Source organism: Calypte anna, chromosome 1 (genome assembly GCF_003957555.1).
Source record: "Calypte anna isolate BGI_N300 chromosome 1, bCalAnn1_v1.p, whole genome shotgun sequence".
NCBI classification, from domain to species: domain Eukaryota; kingdom Metazoa; phylum Chordata; class Aves; order Apodiformes; family Trochilidae; genus Calypte; species Calypte anna.
This window is the reverse complement of record NC_044244.1, coordinates 25,962,801-25,990,728: the sequence shown is the minus strand read 5'-3', so window position 1 is coordinate 25,990,728 and position 27,928 is coordinate 25,962,801. Positions and strand designations below refer to the sequence as shown.

Here is a 27,928-nt window from a genome sequence, read left to right as displayed (position 1 = left end):
TTTCAAAGGGGCAGTGAGGAGAGGGAAACAAACACAACTTAAACCCAGCTCTTTTTCCTTTTTAAACTCTAGGTGTCCAGTAACATTACATAGCCTGGGTTCTTTTTTTAGCATGCTTCCTATGAAGGACATTTGTGACCATCACCCTGGAAAGAACTGAAGCACAGAAAAATCTGCCTATCCTACTCTTTTCAGAAAAACTTTGAGCACAATCCTTTGTATTTCCCTGTGTTTTCTCTTGATGTTTGATTAGGTCAGGTAACAAGCCATAGAAAAAAGCAGTAAAAATTCAGACATGCTCAACACAGTCACAGCACTCCTTTGTAAAATTTATTTAAATTTATTTAATGCTTTGTACATATGCTCAAGTGACACTGGTGAAAAAATGTCATTCAAAGGCTTTGTCTGAAATAGATCTTATTTCAGTGAAATTCTCAATCATATTACACAGTCCTCATTTAGAAAACCAAAAATATGATCAACATGTTTGTAAGTGAGTAGTACGAGGCCTGTGGCTGTGGCCTTCAGTCTCTGCAGGATGGAAACTGTGCAATTGCATCCTAAAAGTTACATGATGTTACTGAAGCCAAAGCCCTAAATTTTTCTAACTGAGGCACCACTGGAGCTTTAGGTCACAATGGAACAAAAATTTGGAAAAAACTATCAACCTGTCAACAGCTGTCATATTTCTTAGAGTTAGCTAATTACACTAGCAGACTATTAACTGCAATGTCAGTATAAAAATACCGAGTTTTTATACCATTCCTTGTGTTGTTGTGTGCTAAATGAAACCTTAGAAAAAAACTCAGAAAAATATGAAGCTTTACTGCAAAAGAAATTAATGCACGAAGACGGTGGTTTTAAGTACTAAAGAGATATGAAGCATTGCTTCTTCATAACCTGCCAAGGAGAAACAGCTGTACTTTATTTTAACCTGACGTGCTTCAGAACTCATATTCATGTAGGTATTTAATGATCCAAATATAATGGTCCTATATAGTATAATTACTTATATGAAGGCTCAACTTCATACGTAATCTTTTAAAAAGATGCTTCAGTGGAAAACTTGCTTTGGTTCTAGCAATGAATAAACTTTATCAGTGAAAATGCTTTTGAGGGGTTAGAGACTGTTGACCATGGATCTTGAGCACAGTTGGCAATCAGTGCTATTCCTTCTTGACAGACTCCTTGTTTCTTCCTCCTTCACGGTATAGCCAGTACAAGGAGAACAGGTAGAGTGCAAGACAAACCATCAAATCATAGTGGTATAGTGTTGCAGCAAAAAAAGAAAACAGAAGAAACAAAATATTTTGAAAGCAAGATATTTTAAACCTGAAGGCTTAGTAGATAATTTAAGAGCTTCACTTTTCTGGGTAGAATTATCAGAATCAGAAATGTGCTGGCTTTCCTTCTGTGAGTCATCAAGCCAGTTTAGTGTTTTCCCCTCTGTTATTAGACGGCCAGATCTTGCCCCTCCATCTTCTTCTGTAGGCTTACTAATTAAAAACTCTGACCTCCATGTCTTGTCTTGTTTGAACTCTGCTTGATGGAAACATTGACCTGTATTCCTTCCTCTTCCATCTCCAGAAATTGCTATGTCTGAAGTGGAAGGCACATACTTTTTTTCAGCTTCAGGACAGAGGTTTTTATTAACACCTGTAATTTCATTTGGTAGACTTAAATCGTACCCTGACTCAGCAGCAACCTTATCAATTACTTTGAATTCAATGTGTCTATACAGGTGCTCCTTATCTCCTGCCACAGTGGGCCCTTCAGAGGAAGCTCCTGAAGAATTCTTATAATGATAACTGGACACAACACTTGTACCAGAAGGTGGCATTTTTGTTTCAGTTTCAGCAGTTAAACAGGAAAGTGCACCAACATGGCTCTCTTCCCTACAGAGTGCTACTGCTTCCTCATTGTATAAATGCTTCTGAGGGCTTGAGGGACATTTACGTACTTCTGAATATAAACCCTGCAGCATATCTTCTCCCTTTCCTGCAGCAGAAGGCTTTAATGCTTCTCCTGCAGTTAGAATATTGCTGATGTCTGGTTGTGCTTTGGCACGTTTTTCCCTGCTGTTGCGTACAGACATCTTTTCTCCTTGCAGTGTTTCATGTACATGTGCATTATAAATATCTAAAACTGATTCCTTTTCAAATTCAGTGTCATATAATACACCCACTGTGTTGAGTTGACAAAGAGCATAATGCGAACCATCATTTCTCCCTTCATGTGTATCAAACGCTGTTTCCTTTTCCTCTGTGGGCCTGTCACTTAGTGCAGTCTCTCGAGGTAGCTTAGCAATTGCTGCTTTTTCAGTGGCAGACATTTTTTCTGAAGTACTTTCTGATGTTGTTTTAATTATAGAAGCTGTACCTGCCTTTGCTTCCTCTGCGATAACCTGCGTGGAGACATAAGACTTTTCACAACTCTCTGCCTCCCGGCAGGTAAGCAACCCCTTGGTGGAGGCCGTGCTCTGAGGCTCTGTGTTCCCCCTTGCTCTCCACGGAACCTCGCTACCTGATTCTTGCCACCTTTGCTCCACTGGGTTTGCTTTGCTTTCCTTTCCCAACAGCCTACCCTCATTTGTGTTGGCTGACTTTTCTTTGGTTTTTAACCTTGTGAAACCTCTGTGTTCCCAAGCGTCTTCAGCTCTCACCTCATTGCCTGGAGAGGGTGCCCAGGGATCTTCCTTTGTTGGCTTGGGTGCCTGTTCGCTGTCTTCGGCTGACAGAGATGTTGTGTTTGAGGCTTTGGCACCCTGTTTTCTGTGTGACTTGAAAGGCTTGGGTGCTTCCTCCTCGCCAATCAGTTCCAAGTCTGCTATTTCGATGACTTTCTTATCCTTCTCCGCATCAGTGTTATAGTCCTTTCCTGACATTTTACCAACTCCCTTTTTTTGTGTGTATTGGCTTTTTGCGGAATCTATTGAGGCATCAGCATCTGCAAAAGTGTCAGCATATAAATCTCCTCTTAAATGTACCTGAACTTTGCTTTCAATCATCTTGATTTTTCCTTCCTTTTTGTCAGTATCTGACAACAATGAATCCCGGGTTTGGTGAGACGTTTGTGGCGCCTGGTGCTCCGGAGCTGGATTAGCATTGCCATCCAGCGTTCCTGCTATGCATGCATTTAATTGCATGGATTCATCATGCTCTGGAGAAATGGTTTCTGGTCTCATTTCACAAGCCCCTTTCGAGGTATCAGAAGCATCTTCACTGATGAATAACCTCTCCATCATCTTACTTCCCGAGGCGCTGTCTGTTTCATATTTTGAAATATCTGCATGGCTCTCTCCTTGTCGTCTTGAGACAGTAGCACTTGTATCCATAGCCTCATCCTGCTTTGTCCCAGGAAAATACTTTGCTGATAAAAGGCTTTCACTGGTATCAGTACGTTCCAAAAACCACTTGCTGCTGTTTACCATGCCACCAGCAACTTCCTTCCCTGATGGCTGACTATTATAATCAATTTGGGAATACTTAACTTTGGATTTTAATTCTCCTCCTGTCTCTTGCAAAGTGTTTTCAGATGGGGCACTGATAGGCACAGGGTGCCTTAGCAAGTGACTGCCTCTTTCTACACAGGTTAGCTTTTCCTCCAATCTTTCAGTTTCTCCTGGAAAATTAACTGATTCTGTTGCATACAAATTCTTTTTATCTCCGGAAGAGGTACCTCTAGCTCCTGTGATGTTCAGATTTAGCTGAAACAATAGAATAGAAAAGAATTATCAAAAAGGGCTTTGAAAAATATATGCTAAATAAAGGAGGCAGGATTTTGTCATGGAAAGTTTTGTTTTCAGTAACAAAGCTTTTATGGAAACATGTTCAGAACTATTTGCAAAATTTGCATTGTGTGTCTTTTTTTAACATAGGTAATGAGGTTTATGGCAGTGCTGAAAGGAGCAGGAAATAAAATAGCATTCAGAACCCTCTCTCTTTATTCATGAGTTCAGTAAGCTGCTAGTGCATTTTATACAAATTAAATCTGAAGAGAATATTCCCTTAAAGGGAGGCTAATTCATTCTCTATACATTTGGTTCTAGGTTCGAAGGGAGGGAGGTGTGGGGTGAGGGGGGAGGATTGGCGCTTAAATGAAGGCATTGATACAGTACATCAAAGCCTGGTAATGTACAGTATTGTCCAGTAAAACAAAGACACATTTCACACTGACAAATACTGTAAGGATTATCCGTGCTTCATTTCTCTCAGGGACCATTTTACAGGCTTCAAACCAGACTGTTTTTAGACAATCTGGTAAGACATGAGTTGGAAATGGGATTAGCAAAGTAAAAGGCCAGAAACGAATCACTCTTCCTCCTAGCTCCCAAATATCATATTGTATTATTCAGCTATACCTGCTTGTCATTGCACTCTCTTCTCACTTTAGCATAGTCACAGTGAGAGCACTAGCTGATCAATTAGAGGCTAGCTTCTTGGGCACCCCTTTATGCATCTGCACTTGCTGTAGATACCCCCATTACAGTTTCTCTTATTAATATGTTTTCTGCAAAGCCTCTGCAAACTATTAATAGTAAAACGTCACTCAAAGAAAAGTGAGGGAGCTAATGTCTCTGCAAATTCTGTTTTAATGACCCTCTGCCAACCAGTGCTCAAGTGTATTTGAGTTCTTCGGTGATGCCAACTGTCAGGATTTAACAGTGAGATGCCTGTGTTTTTTTCCCCTCCTCATAACTGACATTTGCATGATCTCAATAATTATATGCAAATCTTACGATTTCCCCTTCTTCTCACATAAGGCTCATGTTACTTGTCAACTGCACAGCTGTCTTATGAGCCAATGCTGTGTGTTTCAAAGATTTGGTTGCATTTCCATCTATTATAAGCCTTCATTGTTTAATTCATTAAAGAGCGCATAGTGCAAATTAACATCTAAATTATAGCTCCCCCCTCATTTATTGTATGGACAATCCTGGCAATTGATAAACAAACGGTTATATTTGATTCTGCTTTTTGTAACAGGGTGGACTGAGAACAACAAGGGATTTTAGAGATCCTCCTTTTTATGTTTTGCCATAAAAAAAAAAGACCTTGACTTTCAGGCAGTGAAAAGTCCTACAACAGGCAACAATGTTCAACTTTTTTTAGTAAATGACAAGAAAAATGTATATTCAAGTAAGAGGAACTCATTGTCTCTCTATCAATAAGGAAAAAAAAAGGGAATGGTTTTCATCTTCCTCTCCTGTCTGATTCAGCATTCACATTTTCACAGGTGATAGGTATTATAATCTATGATTATGAATCTATGCACCCAAATGATATGAGCTGAGAACAGACACTGAGAATAATAGATTGCTGTATGCATCTCATTTATTGCCATTTTTTCTTTCATGCTGAAAAATGCAAGCCAAACCACACACACACACATGCATACACACAAATCCAAATAGATTGAATGTTCACTGAGTGTGAAATTTATTATTAAAAATTTAATGCCAAATACTGACATAGAAAAATCTGCTAATATACATATATATGTATTTATTTTGCTCATATAGCATCCTTCAAAATCCCCAAAAGCAAACTGTACTATAAACACAAAAAATTTACCAAATATAAAGTGCTTATTTAAGAGTGGTCCCGTCCTAGAGACTAGGAGAGGAAAATTTTGAAATGCTACTCTTCCTTCAAACTGTAATTTGGAGCCTCTGGTAAAGAAGCAAAAGGGAGAAGTCATCAATTTAAGACCAGAAAAAGTTGATGCACTATACAGAAATCAAAGCACCTTCTATTGTTAAATCAGTTAGAGATTCAATGAAAGTACAGACCAAGGTTTTACATTTGTAAATTAGTACATCAGTCAGCTCTGTTAAAAGGGGGTATATCACCAGCTTTGAAGCATAAATGGATTCATATCATTTAATACCGTAGATATAATTGTATAATGCTTACCAGCAATTCTGATTCTTTTTCATCATCTTTGTGATCACCCCAGTTGTAGTCTGCATTTTTATCTTTTATGTTTTCATTAGCTGGTTTGATGTCTTTGTCTTCTGCTGGTGAATAAACAATCTCTGGGATGTTTATGTCTGAAGAGTTAACAAAAACATACTTAAATATTTTCCATGAGGTTGTTTGTTACACTATTTTTTTAATTAACATGTGCAGTAAGGAAGAACTAATTAAAACTGTGTGTTGTACCTGGAGTCCTTGAATTATTCCTCATGTCCTTGTCAGACGTTGCCAATATTTCTTCTTTGCTGTGAAACAAAGGGAAACTTCCTGTGTTATTCTGCAAAAAATATTGTTCTAATTCCTCTTAGGATCATCTATAAAGACCACCAGTTAATTACACAAAATTTTGAAAGCTGTTTGAAATTCTGAAAATAACATGTTTATAAAATGTACTCTTTTTTTTTTTTTTTTTTTTTTTTTTTTTTCTTTTTTTTTTTGGATGATCTGATATTAAGTCTTGGTCAAAGAAAGAACTGGCCAGGAAAATGAAAATGTGTTGACCTCCTGATTACATTGCACAGCTGATGAGTTTTCCTAGTCCTCTTCCAAGAAAGCAACACAAAGGTGATTAGATGGGTCAGTGACAGGAGAGTGGAACTTTGGGGTCAGGAAAGGGTCTGGAAGCAGATATGTATTCAGGAGACTGGGCCTCTTTTTCACTTACATTTTTCAAATATTTGTATGTATACAGATATTACTGAAAAAAGACAACTTCATTACCTGAAATACATGAAAAGATTGTCCCTGCATGTATGCATTATAAATCCCATTGCTAAGCTATGCCTGGCCAGAAGGAATGACTACTGCTTCCCTGCAGCCAGTGCAATTTTTAGCTGGTGCTTTGCTGACTGTGAAAACAAAGTCCAGGTCCACCACAACAGCTTCAGAGAGATGCTGAGTTTCTGCAGTCCTCATCAATATCAAAGTGATAGCAGTTTGTGTTGCTTGCTTGAGGGGGTGTATCTTTTAGTGTATAGGTGGGGGGGGGAATATAAAAAGAATGTCACTCATGTAAAGTCTAAATTATTATATCACTCTTAATGACTTCTCTATAAGGGGCAATTTTTTTTTCTGTAGCTCTCAATTCATGCTTTTTTCAACCTGCTGTCCACCTCTGTTACTGAAAATTTCTTTCTAATTTTCAAATATTAATCCTTTCCTGTTCTATATTTTCCTAGTGTCTTTCTTTTAAATTGATATAACATTAACTCTGCCACCTAAATGCTTAATTCAGAAGGAGGATGCTAAATTTATACTCTGTTAAAAGAACCCAGACATTGGCTGTCACCAGCGTTTTAAAATCCAGCATCTTTTAAGGATTGCCAGACTAAAGCAGAAGATCCTGCCAGTCCAGCATCCGATCCCTGATACTGGTCACCATCAGATACTTCAGGGGAAGGTGTGAAGTTCTTGTAGGAAAATAAGCTGCCATATTACATTTACTCTTGGTCTTTTGCTATTAGAAGCTTCCCTTGAAGTGCAAGATTTAACACTCAACAGTTCTTCTAATTTCAATACTGCTGAATATTCTTTCTGTCCTTATGAATGTTATGTGACTTTTGAGTTCTGGTATATGCACAGTCTCCTCATGTCTCTCACTCTCCTATTCACACTAAGCTGTGCTTTCCCCTGCCAGCAGTTGCTGCAGTCTGCATTTGATCCTGAAAAGACTGACAGAGCCAGGGCCTTGTTTTCACTAAATCTGGTGGGCGGGGGGGGGGGGGTTAATGTAAATAATTACTGCTTATTTTTATACATCATTTTTCTTTTGTTTTTTTCTTTTTGCTGTTCAAATGTTTGTCTTAGAACCCCTAGTTCTCAGTTTTCTTAGGCCTTTTTCATCTTTTTCAGCCACCTGCTTCCATAACCCTAGACACTGTGCAGGTTGGGGCTTAGCCATGAGACAGATGAATTAAAAGAGGTGTCAGCTACACAAGTGTCTGCAAAACCCCTGAATTAGGAGCCAAGACGTGTAAAGCATGAGCTGAGTAAATCACCCCAAAATAATGATCCCGAATCCACATGGGCACAGCAGGGAAACTTCTACTGCTATCCAGTGGGGGGAAAAATGTGTCTCAAAGATTTTCTTTGAACTTTTCTGGCTACCTGCAGCGCTCGCTGATGTGGATGGAACTCTCAGGACACAAGGATGGCATCCTTGCTGCTAGAAGGGGCTCTCATCTACTTGTTAAAGGACTGAAGTTTGACACATTTTTTTCTTTCAAGAAACATTCCCAGAGGAAGGAAACATGTTCGTGCCTCCATCTAACACAATAGTCTACTGGCAGCCAGAGCTCACATCCAAGACACAGTGGCACTTTTGGCTTCTATCATACCCTGATGAGATTAAAAATCTTACCGTACAAGCTTCCAAATAATATCCAAATTACTGAAATGCAGACCATTTGGGGAGAAACTGGAGGGCAGATTTGCCTACTGCTCTTAAAGTTGAATGTACAAACAGGATCCTTACTCTTTAGTTCACTCTGGATGAAAAGAGAAACTGGAGTCTCTCTCATGCTCCCTGTGTTTCCTATCTAGTACTCATTTTTGGGTTTGATTAACAACTTTCAGTGTAAAATATATACACTATATGTCTCTGAATAAGGATGCTGAGGAGGAGTACCTATTTTCTAAACCTTTAAATGAAGTATAAAGCTCCTTCAAGTTTCAGCCTTATGGGCATGTGCCAGTATGAGGTTTCCTTTATCAAGCTTTAGCTTTCAAAGCATAGATGCTCAGACAGTTGTGTACACCATGCCTGACATCAGCAATAAGAGATTAACATTCCTGAAGAGATTCTCTGTCATGGATATTGCAAGTGAGATGGAGTGACATACCCTTCGAAGGAGCTTCTCTGCCTCTGGTAGAGACTGACCATAAAGGGAACCTATAGTGACTGCCTTAGGCTGGAACCATAAGTTTGAAATAACTGAAATTAGCTGAGTGAATCTCACCTTGTAACTCTAAAATCAAACTGGAACATAGCTACTGAGTTTCAGTGGCTGGGCTTGTAAAACACAGTGTGCAATCTGAGCCCCTCAGTTTTACTTCTGTTGTGATTAGAGCTGAATTTGTCCTTGGCTCCTGTTCCAGTACCAACTGGAGCTCTGATCCACAAATTTACTTTCACAACTACAAAATAGGTAATAAATAGCAATGATAATGCTGCCTCACAGCCTGGATCCACACTTCTGGGTTTGTAACATTATTTTTTGTATGTTGCAATGAATTTTACAAAGATTTCTGGTTTGTAGCCCATTATTTGTGGACACCTGTCCTGCAAATACCTGAGTACAGAGAAGGTCAGTGTAACAGCTATTCTCCTTATCATACATCTATATCAGAATTATCTGTCCTCATATGATTATTCTGATGGGAAATCTAAACTTAATCTAAATTGAGGATATTGAAACTGAAGTCTGTGAGGATCAAAAGAAGCATAAAAAAATAGTCATTTAACAGCACTACTTCAGTCTAAGAAGTCACATGAAGGTGTTGAGATTATGGGTGAATGCAACTACAGAACAATGTCAAACATATACATGCACCTTAAAAACAGAAATACTTCCCAATGCCAACAAAAATTGGCCTCTTCATCAGTCAGTGGCAATTGTAAGGTTTTTCAGTGAGCAAGTTTTTTGACTGTTTTTTCCACATTTTCTGAAAAATTCTTGGCTCGTTATCAGAATTTCATTAGGACAATTTTTACTTATAATATCACTTCAGATGTTTTTTAAATTAATCATCTCACTGTGTTGTGGAGGGTGGTCTAAATGTGACTACATTGTGTAGTGAAAGACACAAAATTTGTATTATTTTTACAAATATTTAGTTTTATATTTAAGTGACCCAAGCATACTGATAACAATGGAAGCTAGAAATCCATGATACCAGGTGATGCAGTTCTCCTCCACATAGGTTTGCCTGTACAAGGTACTGAGATATCTGTAGAAGTTCAATTGCTTTTTCTCATTCAGCTAAATGGGGCTCATCTTCATAAAGTAAATCAGAAAGTTAAGAATTTCTACAAGCTTAAAAAAAAACCTCACAATTTATTTTCATGTTATTCATTCCTGATGGAGTTATCATTCACTTGTACTGAGTGATAAAAAAAAAGCAGGAATGAAAATGGTTTTTCACTATAATTTTGCATTTAGAAAGAATAAATGGGAGAAGGGATAAGTTAGTAGGACAGAGAAGACTAAAAAGTTGGCAAATGTTATACAAAGGAGTTTAAAAGTGCTAAATTTATGCAGAATTGGCATTCCAGAGAAAAAAAATATAAATTTTTGTCTTTAAGATGTGAGTAGACCAGCAGTGTACGAATCATGAGAAATAAAAAAAAATAAAAATTTAAATGCTTTGACTTCAGAAAAGATTGGGATAAAGTAAGTCTTTGGAATTAGTCTTTTTAAGTTAAATAGGAATATTTTTTTTTAGAAGTGAGGTTTGATCAAGTTTTCAGATAATCTATGAACAACCCCACAATCAAAAAACTTAAGTACTATTATTTCATCCAGTCTAGGAGCAGAACCTAGTGTTTAACTAAGCTCCCATTAAGAGGAGTATGTAATCTCCATTCCAAGATACTGAGGGATCCAGTGGAGGAAATCACACATTGGTTTGAAATGTTTGTTGGTTGTGAGTTGCTGTAACAGTACCAGAGAGTTGAAAAAGTAGTATCTATATTTAGGAAAAAGAAGTGAATTAGTGTCAGGGCAACTATAGCCCTAAGTATCTTCCCTAAGTTTTCACAATAGCCTTAGAACAAAATTTAAATGAGAGGATAAACACAGAAAAAAGGAAAATTACATAGAAATGCCAGACTCACCTGATAATATCTGTCTTTGATAAGATTACTATATTTCCCTTGTCTAAAAGTCAGTTATCTACTCTATCTGGACTTCATTAAAGCATTTTTTGTGCAGCCACATGGGAAATTTATTAATTAAACTGGAGAAGAGGGAGATGAGTACAAGAGCTGGGAGGTGGGAAAGGGGCTCAGTGCCAAGCAGGGCCCCACAAGCTGGGCCGCGCAGAGCTGGCAGATGTCACCAGGGAATTGGAGAGGACCAGTCCTGTGATCAGACTTACTCAGTCATGCTATTACAGGCCAAGGTACAAAAAGTCAAAGTTAAATTAAATCCGTGGCAGATAAGAAGCTGTGAGACATCACCAATACAGAGGAGGATTGAAAGAAAAGAGTGGCCTGAAGGATCAGAAAAATAGATAAAGGATGAAATTCAAAATTGCCAAGTGCCATGTTAAACATTAAGGGACCAGAAAAAGTTTCTGCCAAAAACTGAGGGCTCAGAAATTGTAAGAAACGGTGAACAAGGAAGAATAAATAAATAAATAAATAAATAAATTAAAGTTTAATATTGGCAGAAAACATTTCCAAGCCACTGCTGTGAGATGGCTGTGGCAACAGGACAGAGTCCTGCAGAGCTTTGCCAGAGAAGGTATTCCCAGTAGTATAAGTTTTTCAAGAAATATTCATGTACCAGGCACTAGTAAGAACTCCTCTGGAACATTTGTACATGATGTTCAAGAAAGATTAATTCAAACAGGAACATGTGCAGAGAAGACTACAACACTGGTAAGATGAAAAATCTTCTCTTAACCAAGGAGTCAAACTGAGTATTTCTATTTTCACAAAGTCTGAGAGGAGAAATAAATACCCATGGTTATTATAGCAAGGGGATAAATACTGAAAAGGAAGAAAATATATTAAGAAACAAGACTCAGCGTTGTAATAGAAAGAGTTTACAAAATCATTTGTTGTAGAAACTTAAAAGAAGGTGTGTAAGCATTATAAAAATATATCCTGTAATTTTTCAGAGCAAGTACCAGGCACAAGAAACTGAGGTCTCAGTATGGAAACATGGATATATTTTTCCAAACCAGATTATGACACACAGTTACCATGGGACAAGACTTCACATGGTCCCTCACTCTTTATCCATCCCTATTTCAACTGTTCCTACATAGCTTTATGCCTTGAGAGTTGTGCTTCCAGGACCACACATTTCACTGCAGAGGGGCAGGTGCTTTAGTCTGAAATACATTTGGGACTATAGCTATGAGCTTCTAACCTCTTGTATAATGGGTGAGGTTGTTATAGATTGGTGTGGTTTTAATCCACACACCAATGTTTGGCAAAAGTTGCATCTCTGTGTTTTTATAACCTACGGCGGTGTTCACATTGTTCTGTCTTATATAATAAGTTCTTCACCATGAGGGTGGGGAGACACTGGAACAGGTTTTCTATAGCCATGATGAAAGCCCCATCCCTGGAAGTTTTTAAGATCAGGCTGGACAGGGCTCTGAGCAACCTGATCCAGTGGGAGGTGTCCCTGACCATGGCAGGAGGTTTGGGGACAGATGACTTTAAAGATCCCTTCCAACACTGAAAAATCTATGATTCTGAGATTCTATATCCACTTATGCTAGACCTTAATACCTAAATCACAAGGCATTTGTTTTACAGAGTATATGGAAAGGCTAAAATTATTGCAGCACAGCATATGGAAAGATGCAAACATACCTGTAAAACTCTTGAAACTAATATAATCTGATCAGTTTTACACTTTGTCATATTTAAAACAAAATGTAGGAATATTTTCTTCTGTCTGAAATTTAAAGAGGCATGGAGATGTTAAAGTATTTAGAGAATATATTTCTCAAATATTTAATTAAAATTATGTAAGAGGAAAAAAGTTTTCAATAAAATTTTATTTCAAAATCCAGATAGCCTTAGATTCTCACAGATTTTTCATGCTGCTGTATTTTACTTCAAAGTAAATTTAAAGCAAACCAATCCTTTTCTGTCATGAAGTTGAAGTGAAGCTAAAATGTTCTCATGAAAGGAGCTGACAAGATTGAAGTTACTAACCAAACAGTAATTCTATTTTAATTTCTAAACCTAAGAGGAGCCTAAATGAACAGCAGCCTTCAACACAACTACTTTTGAATCTACTGCCAAAAATATCCAGCCTTGCTGAAGAATGATGCCACTGGGAGAAAAAAATCATAAGGGATCCTTGAAAAGGTATAGTTAAATGTGTCAGCAATTTTTACTGAGAATCAGAAGACTAAAAAGTAAAGTAGTACAGCTAAGTGCTCAAGTGCGAGATATCACTGGAATCAAACAGGCATCCTCCACAGAACTATAACCCTGTAAAGCTGGGCAGAGGAGGGGTGTGTGGGGAGTGAAGGGCTGGTAGTTTGCTTTAATCATTTTTGGTATCCTCCTCATCATCAGACATCATGTCTAAAGGAAATAGGAAAGGAAATAACTACATGTATAAAAAGAAAAAAAACCAAGCAAGAACAAAAATTAGTTTTAAAAAATTTACGTGCACGTTGGAAACAGGAAGATTGTAAAAGTTTCAGAGGAGTTGGTTTAAAAGAGCATTTATGAGAAACTAAATAAGAGATTTCCACATGTAATTCTGATTTTCAGTAGTATTGTGTGCCATATCATTCTAAACCCACAACCACAAAATAAAAACACATTTCTAAGGAAGAAAAAGTTTTAGAAAGTATTAGAAAAGACTGAGTATGTGGGAGGCTTTAAACAGAGTTTAAATTTCTATTAAAATCTTAAGCAAAGTAGAGGAAGAATTCAACCCATTTTTTACTAACATAGCCCCACTAAGAAGTTTGCTTACTGCAAAATTGCATTTAAAATATGTTGCTTTTTATACTGGACTTAAAGTACAGTGAGACAGGAGAAAATATTAGCAAAACCAGTTCAAGAAAAGAAGAAAATGCAAGAAGAGAAAAAAATATGGTACTATTTTAAAAATGTTAAAAAAATAAGTTTGATTCTTGCTCTCAGTATCATGATGAGTCCCTCACTGAAGATACATCCCACCCCCTGGAATCTTGATGCAAATCTTGTGCTGTCCTCTGCGTTTTTCTGTGGAAATTAATGAAAAGATTTGGGAGCTGTCAAGGATCCTGGTGAGGATCTCCAAAGCGATGGTCTGTAGTTAATTCTCTTCTTTCTCCCTCACTGAATATATAAACTAAAAATTTAGCAAATGAAGATAAACTTATTCCTTGACTCCACAAGTCTCAGTTCAAAATTCATTGGAGGGACAAGGTCTCCTGATGATCCAAATTGGCACCCATCTTATCAGCTGTTGGAGCTACAGTGTTACGATGCAACCACTTGTATTTCTTATCACATGGGGTTCCTGCACCCTATAAATATTAGTCTCAAGCCCTGGTCTGCTAGAGAATTCACAGCTCGAGAATGGGAAGTACAGGCTTGGCTTGAAGCCACCTTTGTGCTTCACTGTGCTTCAGCACAAGGCAGTGCTGTCAGGTGGTGAGGAGATGACAGGGAGGCTCAGGATCACCTGCCTGTGCACCAGCGTAAGAGGGCATATATCTTATTTTAATTCTAAAGAATTTCTAAAATGGGATATTGAGCCTGCTGGGGGTATGTCAAGAAACCTTCCCACCAAGCAGCACTTGACCTGTAATTTCTGGGTGCCTGAAAACTGAGGCCACAAAATCTCTTCAGAGCAGAGCTGCACATGGTGGGGCATCTTTAAGTGCGACCACCTGTGTATTGTAGAGAGAAGCCATTAACTAAGTGCTCAGCTCCCCAGGAGCAGACCAGAGGTTCTGCCCAGAGGCTCCAGTGCCCAATAGTGCCCAACAGTGCTGGCCACACTGGAGCCAGCCAGGCTGGTGGACAAGAGCATCCCACCTCACCCAGAGGTCTGCCTGCAAATTGCACCTACCCAGGCTTTGAGTTCCCTGTGGCAAAGGGAGGGAAAGTCTTGATAAAGCTAAGAAGCAAAATCACTGCTGTTTCAGGAACTGGTGCATATTTCTGATTTGTTTACCTGCCCATTTTGTCTAAACGAAGGCAGAATATTATTTTTATGAACGGTATGCTCTCATTTGGAATTGACACTAATGAATGCAAGGCCCTTCCCCCCTTTTGTTTGTACCATCAAATTAATTAGCTCTATTGTGACATCAGTATTTTTCTTCAGCAGTTCAAGGCTTGAGCATTTTCCTTTCTTTTTCTAAAGGGCATCTTCAGTGCCCTTTACCTACCATAAGAATCATGCATCACTTGTATTTTTCACAACTAATGCTGTTTATTATAAAACCTGATCGTGATGTGAAGATTGTTATGCTATGTGGCAAATCGCCCAAACAATTACTGTAAATGCATGAGCCATAAACTGTACTGCCAAGGACACTGGTAGGTTAGCTCCTATAAAAGAAACAATTAGAGTCTGAGGTGAAAATAATAGAGATGACAGTTACTGAAAAGGCAGAACATCCAGTTTAATGTTGTAAATATAGGTTTGTGGATTACACTGATGGTTTTAAAGTGTTCGTGGCTTATTGAATAGAATAGAATATTACATACTTTAGAATGGGGCCATAATTATTATTCCTTTTTAATTGTGATGTCTGATGCATTTGTGAGCAGTTGTTGAGAACATCCTTACATTATACTGATTCTAGTTCTAAATTATCATCTTGCTCCAAGGGCTTTTTTTTTATTATTATTATTTTACTTTTTTAGCATTTTGTTTTTTAGAGTCTGTTCTGAACAAAGTATTTTCTCCTGAGGAACTTAGAGAGCTTAGAGGGTTACAGCAATAATTATTTCAGTTTCAGCCTACACACTTCACTGCTTTAAATCATCATTAGAAGTTTCATCCCTCAGCAACTCCTGCTGAGACAGTCTTAAACTCCTAGAAACAATTAGATAAGAATAGCTTATCTTTATAAAAAATTGTATATAAAGGTATTGATAGGAATTTGCTAGAAATTAAGGGAATACATTTTTTACTTAGGAATCATCTACATGCAGGAGGTTTTTATGTTTACTAAAGAATTTCAATCATTCAGACCAGATTTGCAGTATATGAGGATTAAGGTTCATAAAAAAAAAAGATGTTCACCCACCCAACGAGAAGACATGTTGTGATAGACTGTGGTAGGTATGGAAAAAATATAATAAAAGTTATGTTATAGTGTAAGAAAATTAAATGGTCCTCTACTCTTTTAATAAAGGACACAGGGATAAACCAAAATTAAATAAAATTCAAACATTAGACCATAGGGAAAGCACTAAACAACTGGATACAAAATTATGACTGGCCAACAAGGCAGAAGTTGGGCTCATAAAACAGAACTGAGGACAGTCTGCTCTGGGTTTGCAAGGGGGTAACGAAGTGAGCAGCAGAGCAAAGATGGCAAGAAGGAAAAGGAGTGAGTGTCAGCACTGCAGGCATGTGCTCTGGAGTACCACATCCATTAGGAGAGGAGGGGGAAAAAAAGCAATTAAGTGGCTATGAAAGAAAGTTGCAAGAAAACTAAGTACTCAGCTGTACCACCTTTCAGGGAAATGTTCTAAGTTGTTTTCAGGCTTTTACGTACTGTTAGGAAAAGCCAACCTTAATGCTAGGTAGGGGCACCATAGCTGCGTTGGAAATCAATGGCGCCAGACCAGAGTTCAGGGAGGTGTTGAGGAGCAGAACTCCAGAGGCTGCTGGGCTGTGTGCAGATGGGCAGATGGCTTCTTCCTTGGGCCAAAAACCTACCCTCTATGAAAGCTCAAGGCAGAGTCCATGGAACTGGGCCTTAGGTAGAGCAGAAGGTAACAGCTGCAGAGATTACAGGCAGAGCAGACCACTGCAGAGAATGGTGGGAATGTGGTGTGGAGCATTGCTGTCTGTGCTGACAGCAAAGCAGAGGGTGACTACTGCTCAGCAAGCACCATTTCTCAGATCTAGGCTCCTGCTACACAAACCCAAATTTCAACTTGCCAGGTGGCTTTGCTTAAAAACATGGTTAGTTTCTACCTACAAATGATCACTTCTCAGGGAGGCTTACCTGAACCATGGCATTGCTGATGTATATCATGTGTGTAAGTATCATTGCATCTTGTTTATTTGTTTAATTTTTTTCAGAAGGTATTTAAAAATAGAAGCACAACAGAAAAAAAAAATTAATTTAAACGCTGCAGAAAACAATAATTGAAATTACATCATCAGATTCCAAACTGAAATCACAAAGGAAAGGATTCTAAAACTAAAGTAAAAAGTACAAAGAACATAAACAGTCATAAATAAATAGCTGTGCAAACACTAAGCAGAAGGTACTGAATTGTATTTTAGAATATTATGCCATTACAAGTGATCCTATTTGAATGAAGCTGTACATAAAATCAGAGCCCTTATTACAAATCTAGGAAAGATTGATTTTCTTATGTGACCTTCAACTACCACTGGTGTTAGAGAAGGCTCAATCTAGTTCTTAGCAAATAGGTGTCACCAAACAAATAGGACTGACACTAATTAGCTCCCTTGTTGATAGCCAAGACACCGAGGATAGAGGGATGGAGGTGGAGTGACCCCCTCATCATTAGAGAGGTGGGGAGGATACTCGCACGCTGCTGTGGAGATGGGGGGTTGCCCACAGCTCCAGTTTTGAACCTATGCTGTGAAGAGAAGACTGCATTATCAGGAGAGTCAGGCTGGCAACATTCACAAGCATTGTGAACAAAAGTAGAGCCACAAAGAGCCATTATTTAAATATTTGAAATCTGAGGAAGAGAATGTTAACCCGTGGTATTTCCCCACCTTGAGGAAATGCCCCTTAATTCTGGTCACCTCATCTAAGAAAAGGAGATGAAGACAGAAGAGGAGAAAAGGACCTGCCAAAGGACAATAAAGGACTGTTAGCAGCTTCTAAAAAAGGAGAAATTGGAAAGGAAATTTGGAAAGCAAAGTGCAAAAAGATGCCCAGAATAAGCAGTATATAGTATGATGATTAATACTATCAAGGGGGACAATTGATCATGAGAGCAGCTGTAAGGGAATTTGAGTGTTTTTTGCTGAAAAGATAATTCCCAGAAGGGTTCAGGCAATGTTTGTAATAAACCTATTTTTACTAAGATTATTGGATTGGTGCTATCCAGGGGATTATATTTTCCAATTACTAATATTTTCATTTTTCAGCCTTAGTTTATGATTGAAACAGGGACATACATGGCACAGAACAAAATGCATTGGCCTGGTTTGGGATAAGAATAATCATAGCCTCAAAGCAAACAGAGTCCCAAGAAATTAGTCTTTATTTTCTAGCTCATTAAAAAAGACCTTGAGTTTTAATGGCAAAACATTTGCACATTTTTTTACAAATATAAATGTGTATCTGCCTATTTGAAGATTTTAGTTCCATACAGTCTGGACCAGAAGCCCAATACCAATTTGGTGCCAGGCTGAAACCTTTAATATAGCCCTGTCTGTCTCCAGTTCTCATGCCCATATGCACAAAGACTGCAGAAAAAAAAACAAAAACATGCATAATGACTCAGTTCTGTCTCAAATTAACCTACAGGAACTATAAACAGAAAGACTGCAACTTTTATCACGCTCTTATAGCTCTGTCACAATTGTTGTACCTTATTATGATATGAGCACAACAATGTTGAAAAGAAACCAGTCAAGAAATCTTTTCAGACAGTTGGTTTGTTATACAGATTGGTCAGAAAATTGTGTAAGTCCCTCCACAGAATGGGCTGTTTGAGAAACAAGGAAATTTTTTAGGAAATATTTCCTTGGACAAAGTCAGATCTGCTGACAGCTGAATTAGTATTGCAGCACCCTACTATTGGGATGACTATCTCCAGGGACAGGCTATTGAAAAAGGTGAAAAGATGAGTGAGGAATCAGACTTCTTAAGGGCAAAGATTGGAAGACTTCTCACATTGTTATTTGTCTGGAGAGCCTATGGTCAAATATTGAAACTGTGTTAGAAAGGGGTATGGGATTGAGCTCCTCTGTTCTCTTACTTCTTTACCCCACTGCTTGAGAAGATGAAAGGAGAATAAACCAAATACCAGCAACAGGCCTTGCACTTCTCCCAAGTTACAGCTATTTTGGATATATCTGAGAGTAAAAAGACCTTAGCCTGTGTGACACGTGGTCTTTCTTTGGGTCTCGTGTGGAATAAAAAAGAGGAGCAGTCCCCAGTGACATGTCAAAAGAGAGTTATTTACTAGAGGCTGACTGCTATATGCTGAGGCACGTATGCATGAAGGTGACAGATGCCTTAGAGAGACTGTAGACAGATAGATGGCAGTCAGGTGAGACTAAGACATAGATACCACCCCTGGGAAGGTGAAAGAACAGGTGACCCCAAAAAGCCTTAGCCAGTCACTCTTGAGAGGGGATCTAAATCTTGGAAAATAATTGTAAATTCAAAAAGTATCTTGAGGATAGAATTTCCAGGTGTTACCATGACAAGAAGAGACTTTTATAATTTTTTCCCCATGCTCTCTTACTAGTACACAGCAAGAAGGAAGCTGTGTGGTACATATCAATACTGCACATATCAATATTTCTAACCAGACCTGGAGTATAACTTAGTTCAGATTTACTGGGGTAGCTGGGGACAGAGAAAGACTGACAAACCCCCCCACCTGTCTATTACACTGTGAAGTGATCTAGGCTTGAAAATCTTACGTTTATTGTCTGGCAGTCATAAATATTTTTGCAGGGACAGTTATTATGCATCAAAGCAAAATGTAAATGCAAATCCATTTGATGCACTGAAATGTAAGGAAAGAAAAATTTCCAGCTTTACTTAGTCCACGTTCAATTGTACAGCTCAGTGCTCTTCCGTGCTCTTTAGGACTGCTATTAGTAATGAGCCAGTAATAAATACTAGAGTTTAGTGTCAGAGTATCAGCTGGTTCCACAGATCAGGAGGAGAGTGGAGAGACTGCCAGAAAACCAAACCTCCCATTAGGTTTTGGCATATCAACTAATATTTTCTTGTGTGTCACTGAAGGCTGAAAGATCAAATGACCACTTCTAGCATGCCTAGTATGCTGGTATTAAAAAGTTCTTATCTCTTCCTTTGCACTAAGGCAGGAGCAGCGTTCAACTTCCAAAGTATTTGTTTGGTCCATTTTTTTTTTTTTTTTTTGCTTTTTGTAAATGAGAAGATAATACACACTTTTTTTCTTAAAAATAGGATGGGCGAATGGTTCTCTGGACTTTTGCCATAGCTGAATTCTTTGCTTCAATTTCAGTGCTGCAGCACCATGGCTGGATCAGGGCTTAAAGTTTATAACCAGAATAAACAGCTCAAATGACACTAGTAGTGAATGCATTCATTAAATATGACTCCAGTGCTCTCAGTTAATATTTCACAGACTTTAAACATCCTTTCAAAACTAACATTTAGCAAGTCAAGATGAAGGTAATGGAATAATTTTTTTTCCAAGTGAACATTTGCGAACTGTGATACCTGAACGGTGGTCAGGAGACAAGAGTACTGAAATAGCCATTACCAGCCTGGTTCGGCTTGCAAAACAGATATCTCATTAAACAAGAGTCACTAAAAAATTAAATATGGAATTTTCTTTAACAATATATTTCTATTTGTGTGAAGGTCCTTAATCAGTGATCTAAAAGAGCATAGAAATAAGCTCTGGTCCTGAAAATATAAACATTCAAGGATAGTTATACACATGTAGAGTTCTACAGAGTTCAATAAGACTCCTGATGTCCATAAAATTACTTTTTGTGCCTACTGCAGTATCAAGCCAGTTCCTGCATGAAAGAACTCTAAGAATCAGTTATATTGGTGCTAGTCTATTGGCATATTTAAATAAACTGATGATATTGCAGTGAATGCAAAGAAAATCTGACAAGTGTAAAGCCAAACAATGCATGTATAATTACAACTACTTACTTATCATACAGTTGATAAATGATATTCATATTACGAAGCATCAGTTTTATATGGTTTTATGCAAATAAAAAAAAAGCTTTATAGCAGCTTTTACTTCCTATACATTAGAGCATAAACTTATGTTCTCTAATAGCAGTTTCTAAGGTAGATCATGGAAGATTGCCAGCAAAGCAATGTTATTTTCATATGTTGTTACTTAGAAGTTTAAAGGCTTAATTTAATATTTCCAGTGCACAATTCAGAATCACCAAATTAAAAAATGAGGCAGTTTTTCAGTATGCAGGTATTCTCCAATTAGGAAAACACAAGTATTGTTTGCAGGTGTCTGTTTTCTCTGTGCATAGCATTCTCATCCAAAACTTCCACTTATTTCTTTGACATTTCTGTGATATCATTGAAAGCCTTATGCCATTAACTTAGATATCTATCTTTAGGGTCTTTAAAATATTCCCTAATTCAAGTAGTAGGTATGCCAGGATTTTTAAATATTATGATTAGACAGATTGAAAAAAGACCACTGAGTGTAGCTGTTCCTGGCCAAGTAGGACTGTTCTCAACAAAACATTTTTCACGTGGTTTATTTTAACTTATTTTAAATTATTTTGGAGAGTAAGTCTGCAGCAATTTCCAATAAAGATAAGTGGAGTCACTATGGAGAAGCAGGTCCTAATACACAGCCTCAGTTCCACAGATTGCTTTCACCCTACTAAACTAAGTAATATATTTAATACTAAATAATTACCCTATATTGCTGATAATCATAGTCTTCAAGCACCTGGAGAAGTCTTATTTTGGTGTCAGGGCTACCTACTTCTACATCTGGCAAGGAGTGGAGGCAAAGACCATGAGCCAAAAGAGGGGCTGAGAATAATGGGTCAGAAGGAACAGCAGAGGAACACTGTGTTTAGCTGGCTCCCTGTGAATGGATAGCTTCTCCAGCAGCTGCTCTCCTGGTAAAAACAGTGATTGCAGTCACTTCCTAATAATAGTCATAAACTTTAGTCAAATCCCATGTCTGTACACTGATCAAGGTGTAATTTGTGACTTGAGATGCCAGAAAAAACCCTGAGATCAAATAGCAGTACACAAAATAGGTGTGTGTTTTAACACCTTTTCTGCTCTCCCTTTCCCTTTCTGATTATAATGTATAATAATCAAAAGAACAAGGATTAAAAGGGAACATAATTTAAATGCCATATATTAAAAGGACCAGCTGGGAATAATACAGTTGTTCCTCATACCAAAGTATATGTGAAGCTATTTCCAAACATCTTCCTCAGAAGTCTTTGGTTTTTAATCACATCATGTGTTTGTTGGAAAGGTTGAGAGGAGCTGATGCAAAACTGAATTTTTAGAGGCAGCCCTAATCCATGGCAGACTGACCCAGCACAGTGCAGTCCTACCAGGCTGGGCCTCCAGCAGCTTATTTCCTTTGCCTTCCCTTGGAAGGGGAATGAGACACCAGCTCAGGACAGGACAGTGCTCATGAACAGGAGAAATTTTCTCCCTGTTGATTTCTGTAAGACCAGTCAGTATTCATGCTGCTGCAGCTGGCACTGGTGGCCCACAGACCCAGTGTTCTTAATCTCTTCCTTCCTATCATGCCTTGTACTTAGAGAAGCTCCTGTATGAGACACAGCCCTGTTGGTGTTCTGGTTCAAAGTGGCATCATGGAAGGCAATGAGTTAATTAAAAAAAAGGTGCAGTCTAGAAATTATGAAAAAAACAAACACAGGACCCACGTCAATTCTGAGTGATGCACCAGGTGTAAGACAGGGACAACATCAACAGTTATGACAAAAAAATCAGAAAATCATAGAACCATAGAATGGTTTGAGTTAGAAAGGACCTTTAAGATCATCTAGCCCCAAGCCACCTGCCATGGGCAGGGACACCTTCCACTAGACCAGGTTTCTACAAGCCCCATCCAACCTGGCTGGCCCTGACCACTTCCAAGGAGGGGACATCCACAACCTCCCTGAGCAACCTGTTCCAGTGTTTCACCACCCTTATACTAAAGAACTTCTTCCTAATATCTAACCTAAATCTCCTTTCTTCTAGTTAAAAGCCATTATCCCTTGTCCTGTTACGATATGCCCTTGTAAAAAATCCCTCCACAGTTTTCCTGTAGGCCCCTCTGGGAACTGGAAGGCTGCTTTAAGATCTCCCTGGAGTCTCCTCCAGGCTGAAAATACTTGTCTTCCCCTTCCTTTTCAGCAGATAGGAGTCTAAATATGCATTTTTTCCTTCTGTAAAACAATTCTTATGTTTGTCAGCCATTTTCCTCATGCTCTTGCTCCTGCTGCTCTCTTGACAGATGGTAAACCAGGACCAAGCACAGAAATGAGGTGCAGCCTCACCAGTCATGGGGACAATGGTTTGCAGGTCATTTTCACTGTGCCAGGCATCATAATCTATAGGACTTTGCCTCATTCAATACACAACCAGTCCCTGTCTGATCAGACCCATTCAGGAGCCTGGAGTCCCCCAAAAAATCATGTGGCCCAAGCCTAAGGAGCAGGAGAAATTTGTCTTCAGAATTATTATTCATGTCCCAAAAGCAAGAGAGTAAAACAGAATGAGAAAAGAGTAAAGCTGATACAATTTGCATTTCTCTAAATGTTTAGATGTACGAATATATATGGTTTGTTTACTGCCAGAAGATCTCTCTTTCCCAGGGACAGCCTTCAAATTTTAAGAGTTTTTTTTTTTCACCAAAGGATATTCATAAGTATGTATAAGTTAAACGCATATTTCAAGATATACTAAATTGTAAACTAATTCATTCAAACATTATCTTTACAAAGTATATTTTTTATCCTTTCAACCTTTTTGGAAAACACAAAAAAAAATGTTAAAACTTATGTTGTAAAGAATTTAGCTTGGAAAAATACAGTTAGAAGCAAATACGTGATGGAACCTTAGACGTCTATTTGTTCCTGCCTACACATAGAAACAAAAGCAAGTGAAATGTAATGAATAGGTAGGATTTTAAGTCATGTGGTTCTAAATATTGAAATCTAGACAGTTTTCAGCACTATTAATTCCATGCAACTTTGCTTTTCGTTATCACTTTTATTTTATTTCTTAATAATGGTGTCAGAAGCCACCCCATTGCCCTCATTAATACAACTTTATTCTGGCTCATATTGTGAATGGAAACATGATACTTCCTCTTCTACTTCCAATAACTTCCTCTGAAAGTGTGCATTATTCCTTTCACTTAACGAACCCAAGTAATCCTCACTAATGGCATTCAATGAGCCCTACAAGTATGCTCTAGAGTGGATCAAACTCTTTGCTTAAGAAACATAGTTCTTTAATAGTCCTCTTTTTTAACTGAAGATGTAAATTGAACATTTTAAATAAAGTGTAAATGACTCAGAGACAAAATTAAAAAAAAAAAACAAAAAAACCCCCCAGGTTTCTAAACTTCAAATAGAGACCTAGATAAGTGTCTAGTTAAAAATCTTTCTGTTCAAAATGCTATAAAGAAATCTTGAAATAGAGATGTCTAGCCCATTGGCATAGGTAGCAATACTCTTTACCTGCACATTTATTGTTGGAACTATATGCAAAATAGTTACTACTTCTGTGTATATCTCTGTGCATTGCTGCAGCTCCTAAGATAAGCTATCTATGGTCCAGGATCCCTCCTTTTGTTAAATGTCCTATAAACACCCAGCACAGCATACAGAAATGCTGCAGAGTTTGAACATTTGAACATAAAACAAGAGGCAAGAGAAAGATGAGCTGCTGGAGGAGAGCAGGGAAACAGACAGAGCTGTTCAATGTGATGTGAAGGAGTCATAGCCCACCAGCAGCCTCACTTTGCCAATTTTGGGGGGATTTGTTTTTCTTGAGCTTTTTTCTAGACATCAGAGTAAAGGAGTTTTAATGAGGGTCTGAAGGAGAATAACGAGGTACTTTTGCAGACGTCTGCAGGGTGTTCCTCCTCACTCAAAGGGGCAACATGTACAAAGACACTTTGAAAACCAAGTGAGCAATGGAGGTCGGGTTCTTAGTTCTTTTGAAACAAAAGGCCCTGATGCTGACCTCATTTACACTGGTGAAAACTGTAACTCCTGTGAAGTCAATAAAGTCCCTGTAGCATAAAATTGGTTTTGGGTAACAATCTGCTAGAGCTGTTTTTCAACAGCTTTGGTGACCACTGAAAACACATTCCAAAAATACTTTTGGCTCATTTTTGCATGTATCTTTACATCCTTCTGCCACTGAAGAGTGTCTTGAAAGTGCCCATTAGTTAGCTGTTGGCCAAAAACATGTAACAAAACTTAAGATAAAGAATAATCCAACCACTTTGATTTTAATATCACAAGTATGCATGTGTGCATGCATATATATGAAAAAATATTCACATAAATATATAAATACATATATATATCTATTTATAAATACACACACACACATACTTATTCCTTTGCAACCTGATATGGAGTAAAACAACTTTACACTCTGAGTACAGACAAGGTAATTTTATGTTAAGGAGCTGACATGTTATCTCCTTTCCCATTTTTAAAAATACCTCTCTGTCTGACTTCCATGTTAAACTTTTAGCACATACATGTAAAAGAGGATCCCCTGGAAGAAATGCTTCTACATCTTATGCTGGCAACAGATTTGTCACAGGAAATTAAACTCTTAGGATTTATTTGACTTCAGACACTCAATTGTATTGAAATTTGGATGTCAGTACTGTAAGCATCTGGAAGCCTAAGGCTCACTAAATTAAGACTTAGTTGTCCATGTCCATCATCTGTTCCATGTGGGCTGACTGAACTCAGGCCTGCAATCATGCAATCACATTGCCTGCATATGCCTGAGGTGTTTGATATTGCAGCTCTTCTGTAAGGGAGGGACCTTAGGCTACCTTATTTACCCAGAATGAAGTCCTATCTTAAAGTCGTGTTCTTGAAGGACAGATATAATGAACAGAACCAGGCCCAAATGTCAGGATCTGACCACATGGCAGGTCAAGTCATCATTACCTCTGCTCTGATGTAGCCAGAGCTGGCCCCAGCACCACTTAGCAGGAGAACATTGTGGACTGGGTATGAACTGGGACCTGGGTTAGCCCTAGGTCTGATCTTACACCATGGTGCTGATGCAGGCAAATGTTGCAAGCCTCTCCTCACAAGGCTGGCACGTGATTTGGGCTGGCAGAGGCTCCCAGCAGAGCGAGTCTAAGTTTGAGGAAGGCAGGTTCTTCACAGGAGAAGCTCTGACTGTCTCCTTTCTCCTTACGCTCCCATCACTGCTGCAGTTTTGCTCCCCCTTCCCCATCCCTTCAGTCCAATGGAAGAGCAGCAGGGAAATCCAGTAGCACTGCCTGACTCAGAAAGAGTATAACAAGTAAAAGTCCCAACATTAATTCAGTTCTGGGATCTAAGTATTGCAAAGGAGTCTGCAGGTAAAATATAGATTCAGTTCTGCATATCTCCAACTAATTTATAGAAAATGTCATGGAAAAAAGACATGAGAATTAGATTTTTGTGGGCAGCATTGTTTTGCTTATGGAAAGATGAAGAGTTAAACACAGAGTAGGAAGCAAAAAGTTATTACTGCTGAGTGTCCCTCTATAAGTGGGGTTAAGTTATAAGTTAAACACTGCCACTTTATTCTATAATTAACATAGTACTTGCCTATATTTAATTAGAATGAAATATATGAAATAAATTCTATGTGTCTTTTTTCTTCAATATATTACCAATTCTGCTTTATCAATCATTATTCATTTCACTATTAGTGAAACAGAAACATCAACAAGTACCAGGAAAAAGGAATAATTAACTTAATACACAACTTGCAGAATGTCCTATTCTAATTGCTATAAAATCCTTCTCTGACTTATCAGTTTCCTAAAACACCACTGCCATTTCAGTTTTTAAAAATTGTCCATGGAGAATGAAATATGTAAATAAACAAATCATGTAAAAAACCAGGATTTGTTTCACTTCTAAACTTTTGTTGACTTATCAAGGAAGTGGATGCAAAGCATTTGAACTGCAGAGCTACCTCAGTTTGGATCAAAGCTCTCACTGATGTCGGCTCAATTTATACCCTACAGAGATCAAAATCAGTACACATCCCATAATTCATAGGCCCTTATACTATTCTTTAAACGAGTGTCATATAGGACATATATATTAAAACTATATGATAGCATCCAATGTGTTTGCAGAAAACTACTGGCTGATGTATACAAGGGCTTTACTGGAAAAAAGTCCTGGTCTAATTTATCACTAAAAAAACACAACAGAGGAATACAACAGGGGCAGTGTTAGCTCCAGAAAATACACTTAGAAGATCAGTATTAGCCAGCTACATTGTAAGTTACCAAAAGTCAAGGTGTCATCTCACCTGCTTTGTGTCGTCTTTAAGCAGCCTTTAAGCTGTCTGTCAGCAACCCCTTTTTGTGGTTTATTATCCACCCTGGGTGCACTTTCTTTCTTGTGACAAATCAGTGCATAATTTTTGTCATTGTTGTTTGCCCAGAAGACGCCGACCGATGTCTCGTAGCGTATGCAGAACTCCACCTTAACTCCATCTTTCTGGTAAGGAGGCACCAAAGAAATCTTAAAGCAGAACTGATCAGTTTCACTACCACAAGAATTAGGCATGAAGTCTGCGAGGATATCGTAGTAACTGAGCCAGTTATTCAGCGTTGTTCGAACATACACCTGTTTTTCAAAGGATACATTGAGGACTCGGATAATGCCGTTCATACAGGTAAAGCCCGGCAGCAACACGACTGATTCCAACAGTACTTTCTGCTCTCTCACTTTCTGCATAAGTTCTTCCTGTGAAGCAGGTAACGTAAACAACTGAGAGAAAAAATATTCCTCCTGAGGGAAAACATCATCGTCTGTGTCATTGTGTCCTATATTTGGAACTTCCCAGGTATCAAACTCTTTCACAGACACGAGATCAAACCCAAATGCATCCGCAAATGAAACTTTTCTTCCGATGCCGGTGGGGGTTTCTGCCTCCTCTTCCTCTGAAGAAGCAGAACTCCGCCTTCGGGGACGTGGTGAGTAACAGTTTTTAATGACAGGTTTATCATCTTCATCCTCTGATGAGAAATCAGTTGCAGTGGGGACTTGTAAAAAGTTTGTCCTGCTAACCTGACTAGGTCCTTGAAAAGACTCCATTGGGCTCTCTGATATAAACTGAGA

The 27,928-nt window shown here is 38.3% G+C and overlaps 1 protein-coding gene across 1 annotated transcript; it reads right to left on the bottom strand.

Moving 5' to 3' along the window:
• Positions 1-299: 299 nt before the first annotated feature.
• Positions 300-27,928, bottom strand: PPP1R3A (protein phosphatase 1 regulatory subunit 3A). Its single transcript, XM_008496150.2, has 4 exons — positions 27,114-27,928; positions 6,165-6,223; positions 5,916-6,052; positions 300-3,706 (listed from the first exon to the last, which is right to left on the bottom strand). Exons 1-4 carry the CDS (start codon positions 27,902-27,904, stop codon positions 1,253-1,255), a joined length of 3,441 nt encoding a protein of 1,146 aa, XP_008494372.2. The 5' UTR covers positions 27,905-27,928; the 3' UTR covers positions 300-1,252.

Coding starts and splice junctions, on each gene's coding strand:
- PPP1R3A (XM_008496150.2), bottom strand. CDS start 27,904: ATGGAGTCTTTTCAAGGACCTAGTCAGGTTAGCAGGACAAACTTTTTA. Junction 6,224..27,113: donor TTAAAGACGACACAAAGCAG/GTGAGATGACAC, acceptor TTTGTTTCACAG/CAAAGAAGAAATATTGGCAA. Junction 6,053..6,164: donor GAATAATTCAAGGACTCCAG/GTACAACACACA, acceptor TTAACTCTTCAG/ACATAAACATCCCAGAGATT.